The sequence below is a fragment of the Engystomops pustulosus genome, chromosome 6, assembly GCF_040894005.1.
Source record: "Engystomops pustulosus chromosome 6, aEngPut4.maternal, whole genome shotgun sequence".
Lineage (NCBI taxonomy): Eukaryota > Metazoa > Chordata > Amphibia > Anura > Leptodactylidae > Engystomops > Engystomops pustulosus.
Genome location: NC_092416.1, coordinates 29,500,973 through 29,526,281, shown reverse-complemented (window position 1 = coordinate 29,526,281; position 25,309 = coordinate 29,500,973). Strand labels below are relative to the sequence as shown.

At 46.4% G+C, this 25,309-nt stretch overlaps 2 protein-coding genes across 6 annotated transcripts in view; one reads left to right on the top strand and one right to left on the bottom strand.

Annotated features, from left to right (window-relative positions):
* RAP1GAP (RAP1 GTPase activating protein) overlaps positions 1–19,332 on the bottom strand; it is an 86,090-nt gene extending 66,758 nt beyond the window's left edge. For 2 of the 5 annotated variants that reach the window (XM_072155370.1, XM_072155367.1), the window contains exon 1: positions 18,738–19,331. Coding sequence is in view for 1 of the 5 variants with exons in the window: in XM_072155365.1 (XP_072011466.1) it covers positions 3,181–3,207 (27 nt within the window). In the remaining 4 variants the exon portion in view is untranslated. Of the gene's footprint in view, positions 1–3,180; positions 3,299–18,737 lie in introns of those variants that run through there. The other 3 variants (XM_072155374.1, XM_072155365.1, XM_072155369.1) reach the window with 3 other exon arrangements.
* The window catches only part of LOC140134770 (alkaline phosphatase-like), a 47,238-nt gene that overhangs the window by 3,770 nt on the left and 18,159 nt on the right, over positions 1–25,309 (top strand). The window lies entirely within an intron of this gene.

The following is a 25,309-nucleotide window of genomic DNA, read 5'->3' as shown; positions in this document are numbered from 1 at the left end:
ACAACAGTGTATTGCATAGAATAGGATAATGTAAAATAACATTGTGATACAAGATCTTCCCTTTATACTACAGTAACAGCTATTCTAATGTATAATAAAAAGTATACCGCTTTAATTATTACTCTCATTTAAAGCAAATGGTATATAACATACACATACAATTACATACAAAAAGCCATAATAGATCAAATATATCTTAATAGTGTAGCAATTATTCAAGTATATAAGATATATTATCATTAATTGAACCTCATAAAATCCCCTATATCAGTGATGGCGAACCTTTTAGAGGCCGAGTGCCCAAACTGCAACCCAAAACCCTGCTTATTTATTTCGAGGTGCCAATCAAAAATTAAAGCAGTAACTTATTGTTCCCTGTCCAACAACTTTCAATCATATTGCCCTCCTGAGGACAGTAACACAGTAGAAAGATGGAAAATTTTCATCATTTTAGCTTCTTTCCAGTTTCCCTCTGTTCACAGAGAATCGTGGGGCCACAAGGAGATCCTCCAAAAACAATTCGACCCTGTCTAATTCTCCCTCTTCCTACAGTCCCAAGTAGTGAAGTCAGTATCAAAATATCACTGAAAGCAGCATCTTTTAAGTTGCTTGGAACTGCGGGAAGATTCTTTGAGTCCTTTCTGGTGTGCTGGGGCGATGGCCCGGGTGCCCACAGAAAGGGCTCCGGGTGCCGCCTCTGGCACCCGTGCCATAGGTTCGCCACTATTGCCCTATATCATCTTTGTAGTCCCAAACAACTTATGCCTAGGCTGGTTCTACTCCTTCAGTTGTTTTTAATTAAACTGATTGAACTTGATTAGGAAAGGCACACCCATGTCTATATAAGATATCACAGTGCAAGTATGGGTCAACCACAACTCTTCCTTGACCTTGCTGTCCAGCCTATCTATGCTGGCTGGGAAAAAAGCTTTGGTGAGAGAGGTAAAGATGAGCCCCAAGATCCCTATGGCTGAGCTCCAGAGATGCAGTAGGGAGATGGGAGTCACCTATCACTCTCCTCTTTGCAAGACATATGAAAGCCGCATCCAGTGTGCAAAACACATGAAGGATCCCAGACTATGAGGAATAAGATTCTCTGATGAGACAAAGATTGACCTTTTTGGTGTTAATTATAAGTGGTGGAGAAAACAAGGCGCCGCTCATCAGCTGCCAAATACAGTCCCAGTAATGGAAGGAAAGATGAATGCGGACAAGTACAGAGATATCCTGGATGAAAACTTCTTCCAAATGCTCTGGACTTCTGACTGGGCAGAACCTTCCAACAAGACAATGACCCTAAGTACACAGCTAAAATAACACAGCAGAGGCTTCAGGACATCTCTGTGGCCATTCCTGACTGGCCCAGCCAGAGCTCGGACCTAAACCCAATTGAACATCTCCGAAGAGACTTGAAAATGGCCTCAACCAGCGTTCCCATCCAACCTGAGGGAACTGGAGAGGATCTGCAAGGAAGAGGCAGAGGATCCCCAAATCCAGAGGTGAGAAACTTGTAGGATCTTCCCAAGAAGATTCCTGGCTGTACCAGCACCAAAGCTTACTTACTTATCACCATGGGGCCAAATGCTCATAACCGGGGGGCTGAATGCTCATTACCGGGGGCCAAATACTCATCACCGGGGGCCGAATGCTCATTATCGGGGGCCGAATGCTCATTATCGGGGGCCGAATGCTCATTATCGGGGGCCAAATGCTCATCACCGGGGGCCGAATGCTCATCACCGGGGACCGAATGCTCATTACCGGGGGCCGAATACTCATCACCGGGGGCCGAATGCTCATCACCGGGGGCCGAATGCTCATCATCGGGGGGCCAAATGCTCATCACCGGGGGCCGAATGCTCATCACCTGGGGGCCGAATGCTCATCACCTGGGGGCCGAATGCTCATCACCGGGGGCCGAATGCTCATCACCTGGGGGCCGAATGCTCATCACCGGGGGCCGAATGCTCATCACCGGGGGCCGAATGCTCATCACCGCGGGTCGAATACTCATCACCAGTTTTTCTTGGTGAATCAATTAGCAAAAATTGTAGAATACGTATATTTCTGGCTATAGTGATCTTATTGGATGAAGTATCCAGTGATTATTATGCTTATTTGGTTTCTGGTAGATGGTGGTGTGTATGCAGATCTGTAGTGCACAAGCGGATTAGTGACATTGTAATGAGGGATCACTGAGGTAACCATGTGCAGCCTCAATGCACCAGTAATACAATCGCTATTAGACCACTATGAGCCTCAAAGGATTAAGTCAAAATGAAACAAGTCTTTCTGCTCCACCTGCACAATCTCTCCAGTAAGATCATTACTTAGGACTTGTATTATGTCATCTGTGAAGCAGGGGTTCTGTATTGCTGGGTCAGCCCAAGAACCCCCTCCCAAATATATGATTATGAATCCTTGATAATTCTGCTGAGAAAGCACGGATATGATATACGGATACCAGGTGGTATAGGGTCGAGTAGCCATGACGGACAATCTCGGGCTGATCCCTCATGCAGTCAGTGTTGGGGGATTCAGATGTAGTTTGGGGCCAAGTTGTTGGAAGGTTGAACCCAAAGCTCATTTCTATATAACTTACTATGATCAGCAATAGACATATGGGAAGGAGAACTATATCGCACATTAGAACACAATTTGGATGACTAGGAGATGGGCGCATTCTAAAACGTAACACAGAGGTAGAGCATCTCATGAGGACATAACATAGAACGATTGTAAAATATGTCGCAATGACGCTTATCCATTACTGCCTATCATCATTGCAGCTTCTAATAAAAAGTTTTCCTTTAAAGGCATCACCGTTTCCGAGATCACCGCTTGTTGTCAGTTATTGGAAACATTATTGGAAAGTAGTAGTGATTGGTCCTTCTCACGGCTGAGGTTATGTTACATTGTATGCAGTCTGCCTCCAAACTGATACATTGTAACAAGTCTTTAGGACAGGAAAGAGACTTGTGCTGCTGTTGTTGACTGATGTGAGAAGTACTAGGGATTTTTTCTGTTTCCAGTCACTGACAGCAAGCGGAGATCCTGAAAACGGTGAAGAAAATTGACAAGAGGTCTGTAAGAAAATATCAGAACTTATTTTACACTGACTAATCTTTACCTAGAAGTCGCCTCTGCCCTCTCCCACCCGTTTACCCCCCCCAGACTCACGTCTTTGCAGTTCCGCCACCCTGGCATGTCTCCTATGCTGGAAACGGCAAGGATTTTAATGGCACAGCATAAATCAGCTGGAGGCGCCCGGGGCACAGGACTGACAGTGGTGTAATGATGTCAGGGAGCTGGAGGAATGAATACCCCGTAGTGCCCACACCGCTTCTGCCCTACTTTTCTAAGCCCTGCCTTGATATGAGGAGAGTTAAGCCCAGTCTGCCACCGCGCTCATCATTAGATGCCACATCCATGGAGGACTGCGCCCGTTTATAAGACGGCCGGCTCGCTGCTAATCCTTGTAATCTGGACAATGAATATATTCGCTCCCCCCTCACCATCGAGTAAATAGATATGATGACCGCAGCGATGGGCAGCAAAAGTATCAGCACGCTTACCCAGCTTTCCCACAGCCCTGAATTAGTTAGCAATACCTCATTGCTGCAAAATTACGGAAGCTGAAAAAGCTGGGTGGGAGATTGCTGAAATAAGAATTCCCTGATTTAACCGGATTTTACTGTGTCCATTGGAACTATCCGAATAATATTGTTATTATGTCTTGCGTAGGCGGATAAGAACGCAGTCCCCAGATGTCCCCAAAGGGTCTCCGGTAATTGTGTTGTCACCCCGGGGTTAATTAACTGCATTAGTCTGGAAAGATTTGTCGCTAATGAGCGCTGGCGGAAGATTAAGATGGGATAAAAGCGAGAGATTTCAGGTGCAGCAGTCTCCAAGACGTTCCCTGAAACCTAAAGAGTTGAGAGCCGGAGAAGGGGTGAGGTCAAAGTCACAGGAACCTTACCCAGGTAGTCTGGGGTCACTACCAGAGGATTATGGGAAATCCACATCTCGTGTTTTCCTCTCGTCTCTTTCACAAGCTCAGGGTGTAGTAATAACCTGTTATGTGTAAATCCTTCTTCCTCTCTCCACACAGGGTTAACCAGAGAAGAGCAACGCTCTGCAGTCTTCTAGACAGGTCAGCGGTGTTATAATCTTTCATATTGTAAAGGGGGAGGTGGAAAAATCTGCTAAATATCCGTATCTGTCAGGAGGTGCAGAGAAATGTTCTGCCGATGTCTAGGGAGTAATAATCTGCAGAATATACCTCTACGCATCTGTTAGTAGGTAGAAAGAATAGAGAAGTGTTTTGCGGATTTGCTGTGCGTCTGCAGGAATATATCAGGAGGCAAAAGGAGCAACGTTCTGCAGATCTTTCGGGAGGTCAGTGGTGTCATTGTCTGGGGAGCAATGTTCTGCAGATGTCTGAGGAGGTCATTAGGGTGAAAAGCTGGATATTTCCATGTTATCCTGGAGTTTCTTTTTCGCTTGTGGTCACTGCAGAGTTAAAGTCTTCGCCGTGGTCGGGGGTCTCTATAGCACTTACCCTGTGTAACCCCCAAACGTGAAGCTCCTCTTCCTGTGGTTCATGGTGGTACTTGGTGGCGCTGTGCAGAGTGACAGAAGTCTCTTCCCCAGGACTGTGCTCATCACTGACAGCTGGGACCTCCCCCCCTAGTTGTCTTCCTTTTGCGCCCTACAAGGGGGGGGGGGACAAGGGTGCTGCTCCCCAAATTCGCACCAGCACAGATTATTATTCAGGCTCTGTTCACACATGGCATCGGCAGAGCATCTGAAATGTTGGATGTAGCCTCTGCTGCAGATTTGAACATGGGCTGATAACAGAGAGCAATAGATTTTATTAATCCGTTTTAGTGTTAGCCTGAAACGGCTGATAACAGGGAGCAAAAGCTTGACAGAGAAGGGCTAGCGGTGGGTTTCCAGGGCCTTTAACCCCTTCTCCTCCTTCCTATGTATAGTAATGTATAAATATCAGACACATATGACCGTGCCCACACAGGGATGATGGCATAGAGGGGGCAGTGTGAACACAGTCTTGGAATTTTGTGTCATTACAATCTCTCTGTGTCTCTTACTCTGGGGGCTGATTCCGCGCAGTTGAGGGGGAGATGGGCGACTGAATGACCCCATTGTCAGCTCACAAGCTTCATCTCACTCTAGACAAATCCACAATCCCCAAGAACACAAGTCTATAGAGCTCAGCGCTGGGGATCCGAGGGGAGGCGCTAACAGACACCCCCCTACACCCCATATCACAGACACCGCATTGTTACTGGCGATAACTAAAGGGTTATTTTATATCGTGGACTCCTTGTATTTATAGTCATTAATTCCTACTGAAATTCCCCTTTGGGATGAGCCTTGCTTGTTCATAAACTGAATGCGAGAACTACAGTAAAGACTGACACAGACGCCAAGCAGAAATAGAAAAGTGTCCATCTTGCTACTATGGGCTCCATAAGTACCACAACTCCCAGCATCTGAGGCTCTATTTCGAGTATAATGGGGCACATTTACTTACCCGGTCCAGTCGTGATCCAGCAACACGTTGTCTGACGAGGATTCAGGTCTGCCGGGATTCACTAAGGTCGTGCGCCCGATATCCAGCAGGTGTAGCTTCTGCGCCGAGGTCCGCCGGAGTTCACCTTCTTCTTTCCGGTGCATGTAAGTGCTGGTCTTGCGACACAATTGTTTTTTTAAATTCCGCAGTTTTTCCGAATCCATCGGGTTGTCCGTCGTGTGAAAGCCGGTGCAAATGTGCCAAAGTCCGATCGCGACGCCAAAATCCCGGGGCAATTCGGCACAAATCGGAACTGGTCGGGAAACCCAACGAAAATGCGCGATTGGGTCCCTTAGTAAATGAGCCCCAATGGAGCACATTTACTAAGGGCTCTGCGGACGCACTTTCATCGGGTTTACCAAATTTTTCCATTTTGCGTCGAATTCCGCCGGGATTTTGGCGCACGCGATAGAAATCGGGGGACGTGGCCGTTGGACAACCCGGCGGATTCAGAAGAACCATGGAATTTAAAAAACGAAATGTGTCGCAAGATCAGCACTCACATGCACCGGGAAGAAGAAGGTGAACTCCGGCGGACCTCGGCGCAGCATTGACACCTGCTGGATATCGGACACACGACCTTAATGAATGCCGGCAGAACCCGAATCCACGTCAGAGAACGCGCCACGGGATCGCAACGGGACCGGGTAAGTAAATGAGCCCCAATGTCTCCCCCATCATGAAACCTAAGATTGAAATGTTCATTGAAACCTCTGACATGTAGCGGCCTCTGGTGGCAAATCCCTGTAATGACAGAATACGGGCTATTGTTTACATACCTGTTAAAGCTGAGGGTTTGTTACAGTGCACCCAGTCTAAGAAACCTTCTGTAAGGTAAAAAGTCTGTATTCCAAACGGATACATTTCACATCCACTGATACATTACAACAAGCATTCAGCGCATTGCAGCCTTTCATGCTGCTGACCAATTGTGATACAACTGTAACAAAACCTCAGCTCTTAATTATCTCACTGATTTGCAGAAGGATAGACAGACGGATGGAGGAATTTTCTGTTTTTTAACTAAAGAGTTTGGCTCAACTGGAAGCTCCATCATCTGATCCACCGCACACAACACACTGGGCACAGCTGGCACCTTCCTGGGCACAGAGAATAAAAGTCGCACTCGCCGCATGGCGTTCACCTCAATGAAAGTAAACAACATCTGTCGCTTAGTGGCGGTTAACCCTCCACCTCCCAATCATAGTGCCACAGCAAATGTACAGGTGACTGTCAGAGCCCCCTATAGCTGCCAATATGTGCCCACGCTCCAGCAGCTACATCATCATCATCATCGTCATCGTCATGGGAGTTACAAAAAATGTGCGATGGGGATGGAAAGAGGCATGAAAAAATGTTTGGGTTTATTCTCCCTTTACTATTTACACAATGGTTTTCTACATCTTTAGGGATATGACATCATGTGTGCATTATACCAGTGTATGATGTCATTATTTATTCTGTGATATCACTGTGTGTATTATCCCTGTACTGTGACATCACCGTGTGTATTATCTCTGTACTGTGATATCACTGTGTATTATCCCTGTACTGTGACATCACTGTGTGTATTATCCCTGTACTGTGACATCACTGTGTGTATTATCCCTGTACTGTGACATCAGTGTGTGTATTATCCCTGTACTGTGACATCACTGTGTGTATTATCTATGTACTGTGATATCACTGTGTGTATTATCTCTGTACTGTGACATCACTGTGTGTATCCTCCCTGTACTGTGACATCACTGTGTGTATTCTCCCTGTACTGTGATATCACTGTGTGTATTATCCCTGTACTGTGACATCACTGTGTGTATTATCCATGTACTGTGACATCACTGTGTGTATTATCTCTGTACTGTGACATCACTGTGTATATTCTCCCTGTACTGTGACATCACCGTGTGTATTATCTCTGTACTGTGACATCACTGTGTGTATTATCCCTGTACTGTGACATCACTGTGTGTATTATCCCTGTACTGTGACATCACTGTGTGTATCCTCCCTGTACTGTGACATCTCTGTGTGTATCCTCCCTGTACTGTGACATCTCTGTGTGTATTATCCCTGCATTGTGACATCACTGTGTGTATTATCCCTGTACTGTGATATCACTGTGTGTATTATCCCTGTACTGTGATATCACTGTGTGTATTATCCCTGTACTGTGACATCACTGTGTATTATCCCTGTAATGTGACATCACTGTGTGTATTATCCCTGTAATGTGACATCACTGTGTGTATTATCCCTGTACTGTGACATCACTGTGTGTATTATCTCTGTACTGTGACTTCACTGTGTGTATTATTCCTTATTCTGTGACATCACTGTGTGTATTATCTCTGTACTGTGACATCACTGTGTGTATTATCCCTGTACTGTGACATCACTGTGTGTATTATCCCTGTACTGTGACATCACTGTGTGTATTATCCCTGTGCTGTGACATCACTGTGTGTATTATCCCTGTGCTGTGACATCACTGTGTGTATTATCCCTGTACTGTGACATCACTGTGTGTATTATCCCTGTGCTGTGACATCACTGTGTGTATTATCCCTGTGCTGTGACATCACTGTGTGTATTATCTCTGTGCTGTGACATCACTGTGTGTATTATCCCTGTACTGTGACATCACTGTGTGTATTATCCCTGTACTGTGACATCACTGTGTGTATTATCCCTGTACTGTGACATCACTGTGTGTATTATCCCTGTGCTGTGACATCACTGTGTGTATTATCCCTGTACTGTGACATCACTGTGTGTATTACCTCTGTACTGTGACATCGCTGTGTGTATTATCCCTGTGCTGTGACATCACTGTGTGTATTATCCCTGTGCTGTGACATCACTGTGTGTATTCCCCCTGTACTGTGACATCACTTTGTATTATGCCTCTTTTGTCACATCACATGGTAATTATCCCAGTGCATCAGAGAAACCAAATTATTCACATAGTGGGTATAAATAGTCTGTTAAAATGCCAATTTTTTTCTGCAAAATCGCCTCAAATCTGTCTGACTACAAGGCTATCTCCTGTATAGCGCCCTCTAAAGGTCAACCCACAATTAGATTCACATCTAATAACAAATTTTATGTTTTTTAAGCTGTTTCTGGGCTATGGCTTGTGCAGTAAAACACAAGTAAGAAAAGGCCAGGGAAATCCTCCTAGGACAGCAGAAGTATATACAGGGTTAACCGTTTAAATGATGTCCGCCCTGCACTACTATGTGATTGGCTAGTTCTATTTTTATTCCATGTTATTATTTTACTTTTACTTTTCTTAATGACTTTAGTTTTTTTTAAATGCTATTTTAAAGATTTTGGGTCACATTGAAAGTGAGAATTTGCGCCTGTAGCATTGAATGAACCAGCAGGACACAAACTCAACCTGCCGCTCCATCAATTACTGAGAACTGGAACTGGACCCAATTGTTGTGAATATCAGAGGGTCTGATCTCCCAATCTGGGAAGGGGAAGGGGTTCCCTTTTACAATTAAACTTAGGAGAACCCTTAACTTCTTCCGATTTTTTTTTTTAGGATGAGGGGATAATATATATAATAATGAGTGGAAGGCGAGGGGGTAATATGTATAGTAGTGAGCGGAAGGCGAGGGGATAATATGTATAGTAGTGAGTGGAAGGCAAGGGGGTAATATGTATAGTAGTGAGTGGAAGGCAAGGGGGTAATATGTATAGTAGTGAGCGGAAGGCGAGGGGATAATATGTATAGTAGTGAGCGGAAGGCGAGGGGGTAATATGTATAGTAGTGAGCGGAAGGCGAGGGGGTAATATGTATAGTAGTGAGCGGAAGACGAGGTGATAATATGTATAGTAGTGAGCGGAAGTCGAGGGGATAATATGTATAGTAGTGAGCGGAAGGCGAGGGGGTAATATGTTTAGAAGTGAGCGGAAGGCGAGGGGGTAATATGTATAGTAGTGAGCGGAAGGCGAGGGGGTAATATGTATAGTAGCGAACGGAAGACGAGGGGGTAATATGTATAGTAGTGAGTGGAAGGCGAGGGGGTAATATGTATAGTAGTGAGCGGAAGGCGAGGGGATAATATGTATAGTAGTGAGCGGAAGGCGAGGGGGTAATATGTATAGAAGTGAGCGGAAGGCGAGGGGATAATATATATAGTAGTGAGCGGAAGGCGAGGGGGTAATATGTATAGTAGTGAGCGTAAGGCGAGGGGATAATATGTATAGTAGTGAGCGGAAGGCGAGGGGGTAATATGTATAGTAGTGAGCGGAAGGCGAGGGGATAATATATATAGTAGTGAGTGGAAGGCAAAGGGGTAATATGTATAGTAGTGAGCGGAAGGCAAGGGGATAATATATATAGTAGTGAGCGGAAGGCGAGGGGATAATATGTATAGTAGTGAGCTGAAGGCGAGGGAGTAATATGTATAGTAGTGAGTGGAAGGCGAGGGGGTAATATGTATAGTAGTGAGTGGAAGGCAAAGGGGTAATATGTATAGTAGTGAGCGGAAGGCGAGGGGATAATATATATAGTAGTGAGCGGAAGGCGAGGGAGTAATATGTATAGTAGTGAGCGGAAGGCGAGGTGATAATATGTATAGTAGTGAGCTGAAGGCGAGGGAGTAATATGTATAGTAGTGAGCAGAAGGCGAGGGAGTAATATGTATAGTAGTGAGTGGAAGGCGAGGGGGTAATATGTATAGTAGTGAGTGTAAGGCAAAGGGGTAATATGTATAGTAGTGAGCTGAAGGCGAGGGAGTAATATGTATAGTAGTGAGCGGAAGGCGAGGGAGTAATATGTATAGTAGTGAGCGGAAGGCGAGGGGATAATATATATAGTAGTGAGCGGAAGGCGAGGGGATAATATGAATAGTAGTGAGCTGAAGGCGAGGGAGTAATATGTATAGTAGTGAGCAGAAGGCGAGGGAGTAATATGTATAGTAGTGAGTGGAAGGCGAGGGGGTAATATGTATAGTAGTGAGTGTAAGGCAAAGGGGTAATATGTATAGTAGTGAGCGGAAGGCGAGGGGATAATATGTATAGTAGTGAGCGGAAGGCAAGGGGATAATATGTATAGTAGTGAGCGGAAGGCGAGGGAGTAATATGTATAGTAGTGAGCTGAAGGCGAGGGAGTAATATGTATAGTAGTGAGCGGAAGGCGAGGGGGTAATATGTATAGTAGTGAGCTGAAGGCGAGGGGGTAATATGTATAGTAGTGAGCGGAAGGCGAGAAGATAATATGTATAGTAGTGAGCGGAAGGCGAGGGAGTAATATGTATAGCAGTGAGCGGAAGGCGAGGGAGTAATATATATAGTAGTGAGCGGAAGGCGAGGGGATAATATATATAGTAGTGAGCGGAAGGCGAGGGGATAATATATATAGTAGTGAGCGGAAGGCGAGGGGATAATATATATAGTAGTGAGCGGAAGGCGAGGGGATAATATATATAGTAGTGAGCGGAAGGCGAGGGGATTATATGTATAGTAGTGAGCGGAAGGCGAGGGGATAATATATATAGTAGTGAGCGGAAGGCGAGGGGATAATATATATAGTAGTGAGCGGAAGGCGAGGGAATAATATATATAGTAGTGAGCGGAAGGCGAGGGGATTATATGTATAGTAGTGAGCAGAAGGCGAGGGGGTAATATGTATAGTAGTGAGCGGAAGGCGAGGGGATAATATGTATAGTAGTGAGCTGAAGGCGAGGGAGTAATATGTATAGTAGTGAACGGAAGGCGAGGGATAATATGTATAGTAGTGAGCGGAAGGCGAGGGGGTAATATGTATAGTAGTGAGCGGAAGGCAAGGGGATAATATGTATAGTAGTGAGCGGAAGGCGAGGGAGTAATATGTATAGTAGTGAGCGGAAGGCGAGGGAGTAATATGTATAGTAGTGAGCGGAAGGCGAGGGAGTAATATGTATAGTAGTGAGCGGAAGGCGAGGGGATAATATGTTTAGTAGTGAGCGGAAGGCGAGGGGATAATATGTATAGTAGTGAGCGTAAGGCGAGGGGATAATATGTATAGTAGTGAGCGGAAGGCGAGGGGATAATATGTATGGTAGTGAACGGAAGGCGAGGGGGTAATATGTATAGTAGTGAGCGGAAGGCGAGGGGATAATATGTATAGTAGTGAGCGGAAGGCGAGGGAGTAATATGTATAGTAGTGAACGGAAGGCGAGGGGATAATATGTATAGTAGTGAGCGGAAGGCGAGGGAGTAATATGTATAGTAGTGAACGGAAGGCGAGGGGGTAATATGTATAGTAGTGAGCGTAAGGCGAGGGAGTAATATGTATAGTAGTGAGCGGAAGGCGAGGGGATAATATGTATAGTAGTGAGCGTAAGGCGAGGGGATAATATATATAGTAGTGAGCGGAAGGCGAGGGGGTAATATGTATAGTAGTGAGCGGAAGGCGAGGGGGTAATATGTATAGTAGTGAGCGGAAGGCGAGGGGGTAATATGTATAGTAGTGATGAGGGTTGTCCAAACTCTGAGAACCTTTTATTGGGATTCACCTATAAGCTGCTTGTCCCCATCAAAATATGACTATGACAGCTCTTCATTTATTATACTTTAGGAATAAACGGTGACAAATCATCCAGCACAGTATCCTTACAGCTGTAGGCGGCCACTAAATCCTTGTTTATTTCTAGGATCAGCCAAACTCCAAAGATCCAAAGTAGAAAACAAACACAATTTGCACAGATCATGGCGCTGCTCCCAGGGGCCGCGTTCTTTCCATCTGTTCAGTGTTAGGCGTGGAGGCTGCAGCAGGAGGTAGAAGGGCGCCCATCCCAAATCAGCCATAACACAGGACCTGAATTACAGCTTCACTTTTGTATAAGGGCAGATCCAGCTTTGAGCTTCTTTAACCTCTACAAGGTGCAGATAGTATTGGTCCTTAGAACACAGAGGGCGTGACTTTTGCGATATAAGCTGTATTATTTAATGTGTTCACTAATTATTTTCGTAATGAATTCTGGAGGATGACAAAAAATCTGATTCTGGCATTAATTTCCATACATTTTATGCCATTCACACAATAAAAAAAAAACTTTTTGGCATCACCATCTACTGTATGTCACAACTTTTTCATTTTCCAACAGATTTAATTGAAGGCTTGTTTTTTTTTTTTTTTTTTGGACAGTTGTGATTTCATTGGTACTATTCTGGGGTATGTGCAATTTTTTTTTTATACTTTATATATTTGTTTAAACAGCTTTTTTTATATTATATTATAGATATTTTTGTGTAGGCTCATTTCACAACTCCTTCCCTCCATTGAAAAAGTAAAGAACAAAGGTTTAACGGAGCTTTAACGTATCTCTTAAAAATCCCATTGACATAAACGTAAATTTTATGTTATCCGCAATGTTCCGTTTAGGCAGAGATCCGTTATCCATGCGTTTTTTCGACTGAAAAAATGACGGAGGCTGCAGTACTTTTCCTCCATTTGAAAAAAAGCATGGATAACGGATCCATGATAAAACTGACCATAATGGATGACATATACATTGATGTCAATGGGATTTTGAACTGATACATTAAATCTCCATTCTTCACTTTTTTAGCGGAGGGAAGGAGCAGTACACTCCTAAAACATACAGGGGCACATTTACTAAGTGTCCGTCGGACGCATTTCCCGTATTTTTTCATTTTTCGCTGAATTGCACAGGGGTTTTTGGCGCACGTGATCGTATTGTGGCACATTGGCGCCGGCTTGCATGCGACACAAATCGGGGGGCGTGGCCATCGGACAACCCCACTATTTCAGACAAACCGCAGAATTTAAAAATTAAATTGTGTCACAAGATCAGCACTCACATGCTGAAGAAGAAGGTGAACTCCGGCGGACCTCAGCGGGGGAAGCGACACATGCAGGAAGTTGGACGCACGATCTTAGTGAATCACGGAAGCACCGAAACCTCGTTGGACATTCCGGATCGGCGTAAAAGATGCATGTCAGTTGACCCTCAATACCTTGGGTATATTGACACAAATCCCCCAAAAAATAGACAGATGTCAGCATTTGTGATACAAATCTAGTAAGTAACCTATAACCCATGCCCCATCGATGTTGCGCTAGCTTATTAGTTGGTGTAGGACTTCTGAGCCAGATGGGACCACAGTTCCAGAAGGAGACACTTTTCCTCTACACACTAAATGAACACTTGATGTGAAGCAGACCTTATAATAATGTGACAGAATACAGATAAGGGAGGAGGGATATTGAATCATGTCACACAGCGAAGGCTGCGTCCTCACAAGGAGGTCACCTGCCTGTCACACTGGAGGAGCGGCAGCTGCAGCACCAGCGCACATTATGTAACTTGTGCATCGTTGGCATCTGCACCCGATGGTTCCCCGAGGCGACAACATGTGCAGCATCTACAGCTGAATCCGCAAGTCAAAGCATCGAGCCATCATCATCCTTTGGTACAGGTAGCAGCATCATCATCCTTCATGACAGCGATTATATTTCCACAACATCACAAGAATCATCATCCTTCAATACAGAAATTATCATCCTCAATACAGACATTATCAGCTTCTGGCAAAGGAATCATCATCATAATCTTAGACCGGGCCCTATACAAGAACCATTACTACAAATAATTATCCATCACTACTGGATTCATCAACATACTCAGGGACAGGTCTTATCCAGTATCATAGTATGATCCTTATTGTCCTCTGGAATAGGGATCATCACAATCATAGGAATCAACACTCTCTTGCACAAAACTCACACCACTAAGAATGACCACTAGAAAAAGCAAGCAAAAAAATCTGAATAATACATTGTATATGATACAGAATCCATGATCCCCCGCCCCCCCTCCTCATCTATTAGGTACCAGACTCAGGTGATTATATATTCACATATCCATGTTCATCCTGAGCCCACTATTTCCATTTCAGGGACAGAGAGACAATCTACAAGTGGGACACAATTGTGAAGTGGACCGAAATTAATTGGATATTTTAAGCTTTCGTAAAAAATAATAAACTAAGAAGTGGGGTATGCAATTTTATTTGGGCCCCTTAAAAGCAACTTCTAAGTCATGTCTATCTCATGACCCATCTGGTGGCATCAGCCAGAAAATCAATTTTGCAATGACATGTAATTTGGTTGTATAAAGTCAAGGAGGCGGAGAATTTTACACTGAAGTCAAGCTCTCCTTGAATGTCCTCTTCACTGTAATTGATGGTCCTGCATCCAGAAACATTATTAATCAGATCTCCTTCATTCTGAGGTGAGGAGAGCTTGACTTCAACGCTGAGCTCTTTCAGCTCTTTCCACAGATTCTCCACTGGATTCACGTCTGGACTGTAACTTGGCTTTTCTAACACCTGGATAGGGTTATTTTAGATTTTGCTTTATGTTTGAGATCATTGTCTTGTTGGAAGATAAATATCCATCCCAGTCTCAGGTCTTTTGCAGACTCCAACAGGTTTTCTTCCAGATTGATCCTGAACCGACCGTCCCTCTAAACTTTTATCTAAAACAAGGAGAAGACTGATCAGAGATGTGACCCCTGATCCCTCTGGATGAACTGCAGAGATCTACAGCTGAGGTGGGAGAGTCTCTCCATAGGACACCGATCAGTCGTACACTGCACAAATCTGCTCTCTATGGAAGAGGCAAGAAGTAAGTAATATTGCCGCCTGGGAGACACCAAACATGTGGAAGAAGATGCAGATGAAGTCAGATGAAAACAAAATCCAATTTTTTGTCCACAATGACAAACGATAGCAACACAGCTCATCCCTCTGAAAGCACCATCCCCACTGTCGCACACGTCGGGGGCCCCATCTCCACTGTCGCACACTTTGGGGGCCCCATCCCCAATGTCGCACACGTCGGGGGCCCCATCCCCAACGTCGCACACGTCGGGGGCCCCATCCCCAACGTCGCACACGTCGGGGGCCCCATCCCCAACGTCGCACACGGTGGGAGCCCCATCCCCACTGCCGTACACTTTGGGGGCCCATCCCCAATGGCGCACAAGGCGAGGGCCCCATCCCCAATGTCGCACACGGCGGGAGCCCCATCCCCACTGCCGCACACGTTGGAGGCCGCATCCCCACTGCCGCACATGGTGTGGGAAGCATCATGGTTTGGGTTTTTCTTCAGCAGGGACAGGGAAGAGGTTAAAATTGATGGGAAGATGGAGGGAGCCAAATCCTTGGTAGATTTGCAGGGTCTGATGCTCAAAAACCGCAATGCATCGTGTGAAAGCGTCCCCACTGAACTTCTGGAGTGAGTTTGCTACACTGAAAGTAAAGTGGGCCGAATAATATTGCATGCCCCACTTTTCAGTTTACTATTTTTATAAAAGTTTTAAATACCCAATAAATTTCGTTCCACTTCATAATTGTGTCCCACTTACAATTTTATATCTTTATGCCTGAAATGTGTCAAAAGGTAGAAAAGTTCAAGGGGGCTGAATACTTTAGTTACAAGGCGCCGTAACTACTTAGATGTATCAGCTTGTCAGGATGTATGGAAAGAGGAATAACCTAGAGGAAAGGGCTTGAGACTGAGATTGAAACAAAATGTAAGCATTTCCAAAACTGGGCCGCCATCAGCCTCCTCCCTGTGCGGCACATTCACTAATGAGGTCACTGACTGTTAATAATCAACCTCTTAGCTACAATTAACGGAATCAATTGTGCTTGGATACAGCGTCATACGCTCCAGCAAACGCAACACAGCCCGTCACGTGCAGATGGAAATAAGACACTCCTGCAGAGCATCGCTCTGCCCCATCTGGTTCAGGTCGCAAGCATAGGGATTGCAGATTATTACACCACTGATTTTCCTCCTGACATTTTAATAGTGAAATCTTCTGCCCAATAGCAAACCAATGACCTGTCATTACCCTATTCCGCCTAATAATGATATATTCTGTTCATTATTTTATTGATCGCCTATACAGAATGTCCTACTATTCCCTCTGCCCCCTGCGGCTGCAGTCAAACGTTCCGTTTTTCAGATGCAGTTTTTGAAGCCAAAAGCAGGTGTGGATCATAGTGGGTGAGAACATATAATTTGAGAGAAGCCGTTGCTCCTCCTTTTTCACTCCACTCCTGGATTGGACATCAAAAATTGCATCTGAAAAACTGAATGTGTGAACACACCCTGAGGGCGCGTTCACATGTTCTGCTAACGGCGCATTCATAGGGGGTGGAGCTCAAGCCGATCGCATATGCGTTTCCTGGGTTATGAACGCGGTTATGAACCCGGGTTATGATCGGTTATGAACCCGGTAATGAACGCAACGCTAGAGGAACGGGTGAACGCGCCCTTAGACCACGATCACACGTTGATTTTTGTTTGCGTTTTGAAACGCATAACAACAGCTGAGGAGACGTGATTTGCCTAATTACATTACTGTTAACATTGTAAACATGATATTAACACATTGCGTAATGTAATAAACGTTAATGTAAACAGTAATGTAATTAGACAAATCACCGCTCCTCAGCTGTTGTAATGCGTTTCAAAATGCAACGTGTGAACGCGGCCTGAGGGTGGTGGCACAGGTGGTGTTTTGAACCCGTTTTTAGGCATGCGTTTTTTAACAGACTTAAAACGTATGACTAAAAACGGGTTCAAAACGCAACGTGTGTCGCCGGCCTTAGGTTGCGTTCACACGTTTGCTTTTTCAGATGTTCAAACCAGGAATGGAGTGAAAAGCGAGGAGGAGCTGCTTCTCTCAATGATATGTTCTCAATTATTATGATCCACACCTGCTTTTGGCTCCAAAAACTGCATCTGAAAAAGCAAACGTGTGAACACGCCCTGAGGGTTGTGCAAAACTTTGTATGGTCGTTTCAAGCCCCTGACAGATACGTAGTGATAAATTCTTCAGATTAGTTCACTGATTCATCCGGAGATCTGCAGGACGTTGCTGTGTGCCCTCTACCTCCTGACGTATGCACATCACATAGTGATATATTCTCCGGATTATGTCATCGCTGACTTCTGCGGAGATCTGCAGAACTTTGCTGCATCTCCTTTCCCTCCTGACAGATACAGGCAGATTATCACACCACTGACTTCTCAGGAGATTGTGCTGTTCATTGTGATATATATTCTGCAGATTATCACACCACTGACTTCCCAGGAGATTGTGCTGTTCATTGTGATATATATTCTGCAGATTATCACACCACTGGCTTCTCAGGAGATTGTGCTGTTCATTGTGATATATATTCTGCAGATTATTACACCACTGACTTCCCAGGAGATTGTGCTGTTCATTGTGATATATATTCTGCAGATTATCACACCACTGGCTTCTCAGGAGATTGTGCTGTTCATTGTGATATATATTCTGCAGATTATCACACCACTGATTTCTCAGGAGATTGTGCTGTTCATTGTGATATATATTCTGCAGATTATTACACCACTGACGTCTCCGGGGATCTGCAGCACATACCGGCTATATGATTCTGCACTCGCTGTCACTTATTCATTCCATGAACATTACAGTCTCTCCCCAGCCAAAAAAATGTCTGATAACACGGAAAAGTAGATCACAGTGAACTGCACATGGTATGGAGAGATCTGTAGTCAGTCACTGCAGGGTTAACAAAACACATCTCTATATTGCCACTTGCGCAGTGCACCCCCAGGTGTGGGATAGGGGTGATGGACAGGACCTGTAATTTGTCATGCGGTGATATCATGACCAGTGTACACAGCTAATGTGTTGGAGTTCAGCATAGACTGAGAAGGGGTGCTGCCGGAGGATAAGCACATAGAAATGGATGCAGCTATTACATACAGCTCTGCAGGTTATCAGATTACCACAATTATGGCAAACAATAGAGGCAGCACACAATGTAATGTATACATGCTGACCCCAGAGACAGCTCCACAAGACGTGACATTGCCCAAGGAGCTGACAGTCTAAGAAGTCAGACCAAACCCAGACATAGCCCTTCCCTGCATCTGATCTCACCCAAGATACTGTACACACATTAGATAGATAACAGTATAATACACATAGTATACATATATGGCACATATACCAGCAGGAATATATAGATATAGCATTACAATACAGTTATTATACATACACAGATAAAGATTAGATATATATCGTCATATTGGTTCCTCCGCACTCACCGCTCTTCAAGGACGTAGTTTTCCCCCTTAACACAGAGCACTCGACATTTTCGTCTGCTCCCGTCTATCCCATGTCTGAAAATCAGTGCAAGCAAAGCTGAGGATGCTGGGAGAGGATGTTCTGGTGATAATGGGGGTGCCGGACCAAGTGATGATAGGGCAGGGGCTGTAGAGGTGTTGGTGCTGAATCTGATTAAGATGCAAGGATGGATCCCGCGATGACAAGGGCAGGTTGTAGAGATTGGGTTGGGTACCGGATTTAGTGATAATGTGGCAACCACTGGAGATAATGGAGTTCTGGACCAATTGATGACGGGGCAGGATCTGGCAATGTGGGGAAGCTGAATGTGATGATGATGCACTGCTGGATCTAGTGATGATAAGGCGGCTTCTCAAGATGATTGGATGGTGGGTTTAGTGATGATTAGGCAGACCCTGGAGATGATGGGTGCGGGATCTATATAAGGTTCTCTGTATGATGGGATATTGTATCATGAGATGCTGTGGTGCTGGAGATGATGGGTGCTGGGTCTAATATCTATATAAGGTTCTCTGTATGATGGGATATTGTATCATGAGATGCTGTGGTGCTGGAGATGATGGGTGCTGGGTCTAATATCTATACAAGGTTCTCTGTATGATGGGATATGGTATCATGAGATGCTGTGGTGCTGGAGATGATGGGTGCTGGGTCTAATATCTATACAAGGTTCTCTGTATGATGGGATATGGTATCATGAGATGCTGTGGTGCTGGAGATGATGGGTGCTGGGTCTAATATCTATATAAGCTTCTCTGTATGATGGGATATGGTATCATGAGATGCTATGGTGCTGGAGATGATAAGGTTCTAGATAAAGTGATGAGGAGGCAGATCCTAAATAGGATGGGTTGATGTACCTAGTGATGATAATGCAGGATTTGGACTTATTCTGATTCCCAACATCAGGAGACAATGGAATAAATATGCAGTGATTGTCAGAATTTTGTGAAGTTTTAGAGATGATGAAGGCCCAGATGGATATGACGAGGGTGCAGGTTCTAGAGAGGACAGATAAGGGTTCTGGGGTAATGAGTTCTGAATATTGTTGGGTACAGATGAAGACAATGAGATTGGTTGTGGAATAGATGATGGGTGCAAGTTCTGTAGATGATGGGCGCAAGTTCTGTAGATGATGGGCACAAGTTCTGTAGATGATGGGCACAAGTTCTGTAGATGATGGGCGCAAGTTCTGTAGATGATGGGCGCAAGTTCTGTAGATGATGGGCGCAAGTTCTGCAGATGATGGACGCAAGTTCTGTAGATGTCGTCTGCGGATCCTGTGGCTGGAGGATCTTGAATTCAAGATTCAGAGATTTCTGAGTATAGCTAAAGAGGATAGAGGGTTATAGATAATTATGGGGTGCACTATAGTTTTTTATGGTCATGTGCTTCAGAATTGTGGGTGCTGGAGGTTTTCTGGCTGATTTTAGAGTCTGCAGAAGATGGTTTTTAGCACCTTGGGTCAGATGGAAATATCTGCAATGCCTGCTCACTACATGGGCTCCTGGGAGTGTCATGCACACGGCTTGTTGATGAAGGGAAAATGAAGCAGAATTGAATGGATGAGGGAAAAATCTAAGGGTTCTTATTAGGTCGTTGCCACAGGAGCCTGCTGGGTGATCCTCAGTGCCAGGGAGGGGAAACAGATGCAGCTTTAGAGATGCTCAGTTCGGGGGGCGTGGCCTGATGCCGACCTAGGAGGACGTGCACCGCGGAGCTCCCGGGACCTGGCACCCTATCACCCTTCCCAGGCAGCCATCCTTACCTGTACCCCCTCCAGTCTGCTCCCCGGTGCCGCGGGTACTTGCCCCCATACTCCGGTGGCGGTATCGCGGCGGTCACCGGCTCCGTGCGGTCCCCTCCAGCACTTCAGCTCCTGCGGCCTCCCACGTGTCCCGCGCGGCGGCGGGACCATAGCCGCCCGATATCGCGGCTGCACACCGGAGCGGTGTTGAATACCGGGGGAGGGAACCCCCCCCCCCGTGCTGTGCCGCCGACCCGCTGTGCTGCTGACCTGCCCTGTCAGGGGATCGTTGCAGCGCTCCAGCCAACCCTGTATCCGGCCGGAGGCGCCATCTTGCTGGTCTCCCCTGCGCTGCCTGAGGCCTAGGCGCGCAGGGTTAACCCTGTCACTGCCGGACTGCAGCCAGGAATAAGGTAGGGAAGTAATTCCCCTGCTGCTGCCCTCCTCTCACCTGGGGACCCCAAGCTGTGCAGCCCACCATACTCCCAGTGATCCCCTGCTCCTGGGTTTTGTTCTATATTAACCCTTGCAGTGCCGCTGTAATACTCCACGTGGGATTAGACTGTATCTCTGCTAATTACTGGACGCTAGGCTCCTCGATTGTTTATCACTGGCCCCCCTGTCCAGACGCCATGGGTAACCGGAGGAGGACGGCTAAATTGCAAAAAGCAGCGTCCGGGGTGTCTGCGCCTCCATCGGATGATGAATCCATCCATGAAGATCCTCCATTCCAGTCCCTGGAACCCCTGGATGCGCAGGAATGCTCCACATCACAAGCTGTCCTTGCACAGATTCAGTCAAACGCTGCCAAAAAGTTGGGGAGATTCTCCCGCACACAGCCCTGCTCTCCTCAGGGGTCCCCAAACTCTTCTCCCTCCCTCTTTGAAGGCTCCCAGAGCCCGCCGCAGCTTGTAAGTTATGAAGAGGGCGCTGATCCGCCTGACGTGGCCACTGAACTGGACCGCAAATTTGCAGAGGTGCTGGCGGCCATTAATGGGTGCCAATCCAAACTGGTTACCAAGGTGGATGAGCTGCGACAGGACTTTGTTCTTTTAAGACACGATGTTCACAAAGCCAAAGAGCGAATAACAGAAACTGAGCGCAGAATATCTGAAGTGGAGGATGTCCAGAGGCCTATGCCGACACAGATAAGAGAGCTTCAGCGCCAAATGTCTGCTTCCATCGACAGAGCGGACGACCTTGAAAACCGCCTGCGACGGAACAACGTCAGAGTGGTTGGTCTCCCCGAAAAAGTGGAGGGGACTGATCCGGTATCCTTTTTTGAAAATTGGCTCAAAAATATGCTGCCTGCAGATACCTTCTCCCCGTTCTTCACAGTGGAAAGGGCCCATCGTGTGCCATCCCGCCCTGGCCCTCCAGGGGGCAATCCAAGACCCTTCCTGGCCCGGCTGCTGCACTTTAGGGACAGGGACTCTATCCTCAGGGCTGTCCGTACCAAGGGAGAAATTCTCTATGCCAACAGCAGAGTGTCCTTCTACCCTGATTTCTCTGCATCCGTCAGGAAACAGCGAGCACAATTCACCGAGGTCCGTGCCCGTCTCCGTGACAAGGGGTATAAATACTCCATGATGTACCCTGCCAAGCTCCGAATAGTGGATGGTCTGAAGACTCGATTCTTCACTTGCCCAACCGAAGCACTTCACTGGGCCGATGCAGCTCCACGGGCTCCAGCTGCAAGGCCCGCACCTCCTGAGTGACTGGACTCACATATCCTTTTATCTGATATGCAATGACAGTGCTGGACTTAGTCCTGAATAGTTATCCAGGGGTCCCAAATCACTGTTACAGTTTTCTAATATTTGTTTACACTTTACGTGCCTCACAAATGTACCCTGTGATTGATTTGTGATTTCTTCTTGGTCATCTTGACCGTGCGCCATTTATGGCACTCCATTCTCTCCCTCCCTCCCCCCCCCCTTCCCACCTCCCCCCCCTTCCCACCTCCCCCTACCATTACCTCCCCCTACCATTACCTTCTTGCGTCTTCCTCCTTCCCCCCCCCCCCCTCCCCTATTTCCTCTTGGTTCTCTCTAAATATGGCTGCCTAATAACCTCCTGATCATCTATTCATTAAGGGTTGAAGGTCCCGGGACAAATGGTGTAGGTTTGTCTTGAGTTAGGGACCACTGTTCTACTACTTGACTGTTAGTGGGTATAGGTCTACACTACTGCTGTTAGGGTGTTAGACAGGGGGTTTGTATTCTTGGGATTGTTAGTTCAGTTCTGTTATATTTGTTATGCTCACTGTTGTCTGTCTGTCTATGTCTTTGTGGTATGAAAGGATGAATGCTTGGTTGCTCACGTCTCCTTCCCCACACCCCTTTCCCTTCCGCTAAGATGTCTTCACTTAAGGTAATGAGCTGGAATGTGAGGGGACTTAACTCCAAATTCAAGAGGGCTCTGATGTTAGATGTCATTAAGCGTCAGGCCCCCCATATTGTATGTATCCAAGAGACACACCTCACGGGTCAGAAGGTCCTCTCTCTGAAGCGGGCCTGGGTGGCTAGAGGTTACCATTCCTCCTACTCTGTTTACGCCAGGGGAGTATCCATACTCATATCCAAAGCGCTTCCCATAGAGGTCATACAGGTAGCACCGGATCACTTTGGCCGTTATGTAGTCATACATTGTGCCTTGTGGGGTTTTACCTTTACTATTGCGTCTATTTATGTCCCACCTCCCTTTGATCCAGCAGTATTGCACCTAATATCCAGTAAGCTGGCTGCTATGCCTCCAAGCCCGTTACTCTGTATTGGTGACTTCAATGCAGTCCCTAACCCATCCTTGGATCGTACAAGTGGTCTTGACACAGGCTCGGTCCGTCTGAATGAGTGGCTCACCTCTCTAGACCTCGCCGATGTTTGGCGTAGTAAACACCCTCAAGAGAGAGAATATTCATTTTATTCCTCTGTTCATAAGAGCTTCTCTCGGATTGATCTGGCCTTTGTCTCCCCCGATATGATGCAGCACGTTGACCAGATATCCTATTGCCCGCGCAGTGCGTCAGACCACTCCGCCTTGTTCATTAGTCTCCTTATAGGCCCCCCCAGCGACTCCCGCTTATGGCGCCTGCACCCGGCTTGGCTCCTGTCCCCAGCGGTCCAGAGTACTGTTAGGGCTGCGCACAGCGAGTTCTGGGATGTACACTCAACCCATCCTGATCCTCTTCTAGTCTGGGACTCGTACAAGTCCTCGGTGCGGGGGGCATTCATGTCGGGGGTAGCTGGCCATAGGAAGTCCTTAAATGCCCAGGAGGAAAGGCTGACGGCTGTACTGGTGACTGCAGAAAAGGATTATCTAGAGAAACCTACTCCGGGGAATAAAAAGACTTGGGCTCAGGCGCAGAGGAATCATCTAGCTGTAGTGAAGGAGCGCACCAGCAAACGCCTGCTAGCCAGGGAAGCGTCCATCTTTGAATTTGGAGATAAAAACGGGAAGCTGCTTGCGTATTTATCGCGGGCTGAACGCCCCTGTGCTTCCGTTCCCTCTATTGTTGATGGTAACGGAGCATTGATCACAGAACCCCGGGCCATTAACTTGGTATTTCATGACTACTATTCTTCTCTTTACAGCTCCAGATTGTCCGCCTCTTCCGTCGAGATCTCCGGATTCCTTGACAGTCTTCCACTTTGGAGGCTCACACAGGCACAGTCATCGGAGCTTGATGCTCCGCTCTCGGCAGAGGAGGTGGAACTGGCCATCCAATCGTTGCCCCCCGGTAAGACACCTGGACTTGATGGGCTGGGAGGTGAGTGGTACAGGGATAACTGTGAGACTCTGGTCCCCCTTCTCCTCAGCCTGTACTCCGATGCGCTTGATAGTGGTTCCCTCCCCGACTCCATGCGAGAGGCCCTTATTGTAGTTCTTCCTAAGCCTGGCAAGGATCCCCTGCTTCCTGACTCATACCGCCCAATTTCCCTCCTAAACTCAGATGTTAAAATACTAGCAAAAATTCTGGCAACAAGGCTTAATAAAGTAATATTATCATTGGTTCACCCAGACCAGACAGGCTTTATGCCTGGGAGGGGAACTGACATAAATATACAAAGACTACACCTGAACATAGCAGAGGCGGAGCGGTCTCCAGACCCAGGGTTTATATTATCCTTAGACAATTGTAAGGCGTTTGATTCTGTGGAGTGGCCCTATTTGTGGACCCTTTTGCCTAGAATGGGTTTTGGCCCTCGATTTACAGCATTGGTTAAGCTACTGTATAACGATCCCAAGGCTAGGGTGCGGACTAATCTTAACATCTCACCTACTCTCCCTATGGCTAGGGGCACTAGACAGGGTTGCCCACTATCTCCCCTCCTCTTTGCACTCGCCATTGAGCCCCTTGCTGTGGCGATCCGCCACTCTGAGGGCATTAAGGGCATAACTAGAGGTACTATTATTGAGAAGGTATCTCTCTATGCTGATGATACACTTGTATATCTTGGGGATGTGGGCCCCTCTCTGGAATCCCTTCTGTCCCTGATAGAACGTTATGGGGGGTTCTCAGGTCTTCGGGTTAACTGGGACAAATCGGCCCTCTTTCCCTTATCTGATGTAGGGGTACACTCCCTCCCCGTCCCAGTTCGGGTGGTGTCCACCTTTAAATATCTGGGAGTCCAGGTGTCACGCAAGGTCCAGGCATTTACGGAGTTAAACATTACACCCCTGATAGCTGCAACGGAATCGCGCCTAAAAGCCTGGTCCACTCTCCCCTTGTCTTTGTACGGGCGTATTAATATATTCAAAATGATTTTTCTCCCTAAGTTTCTG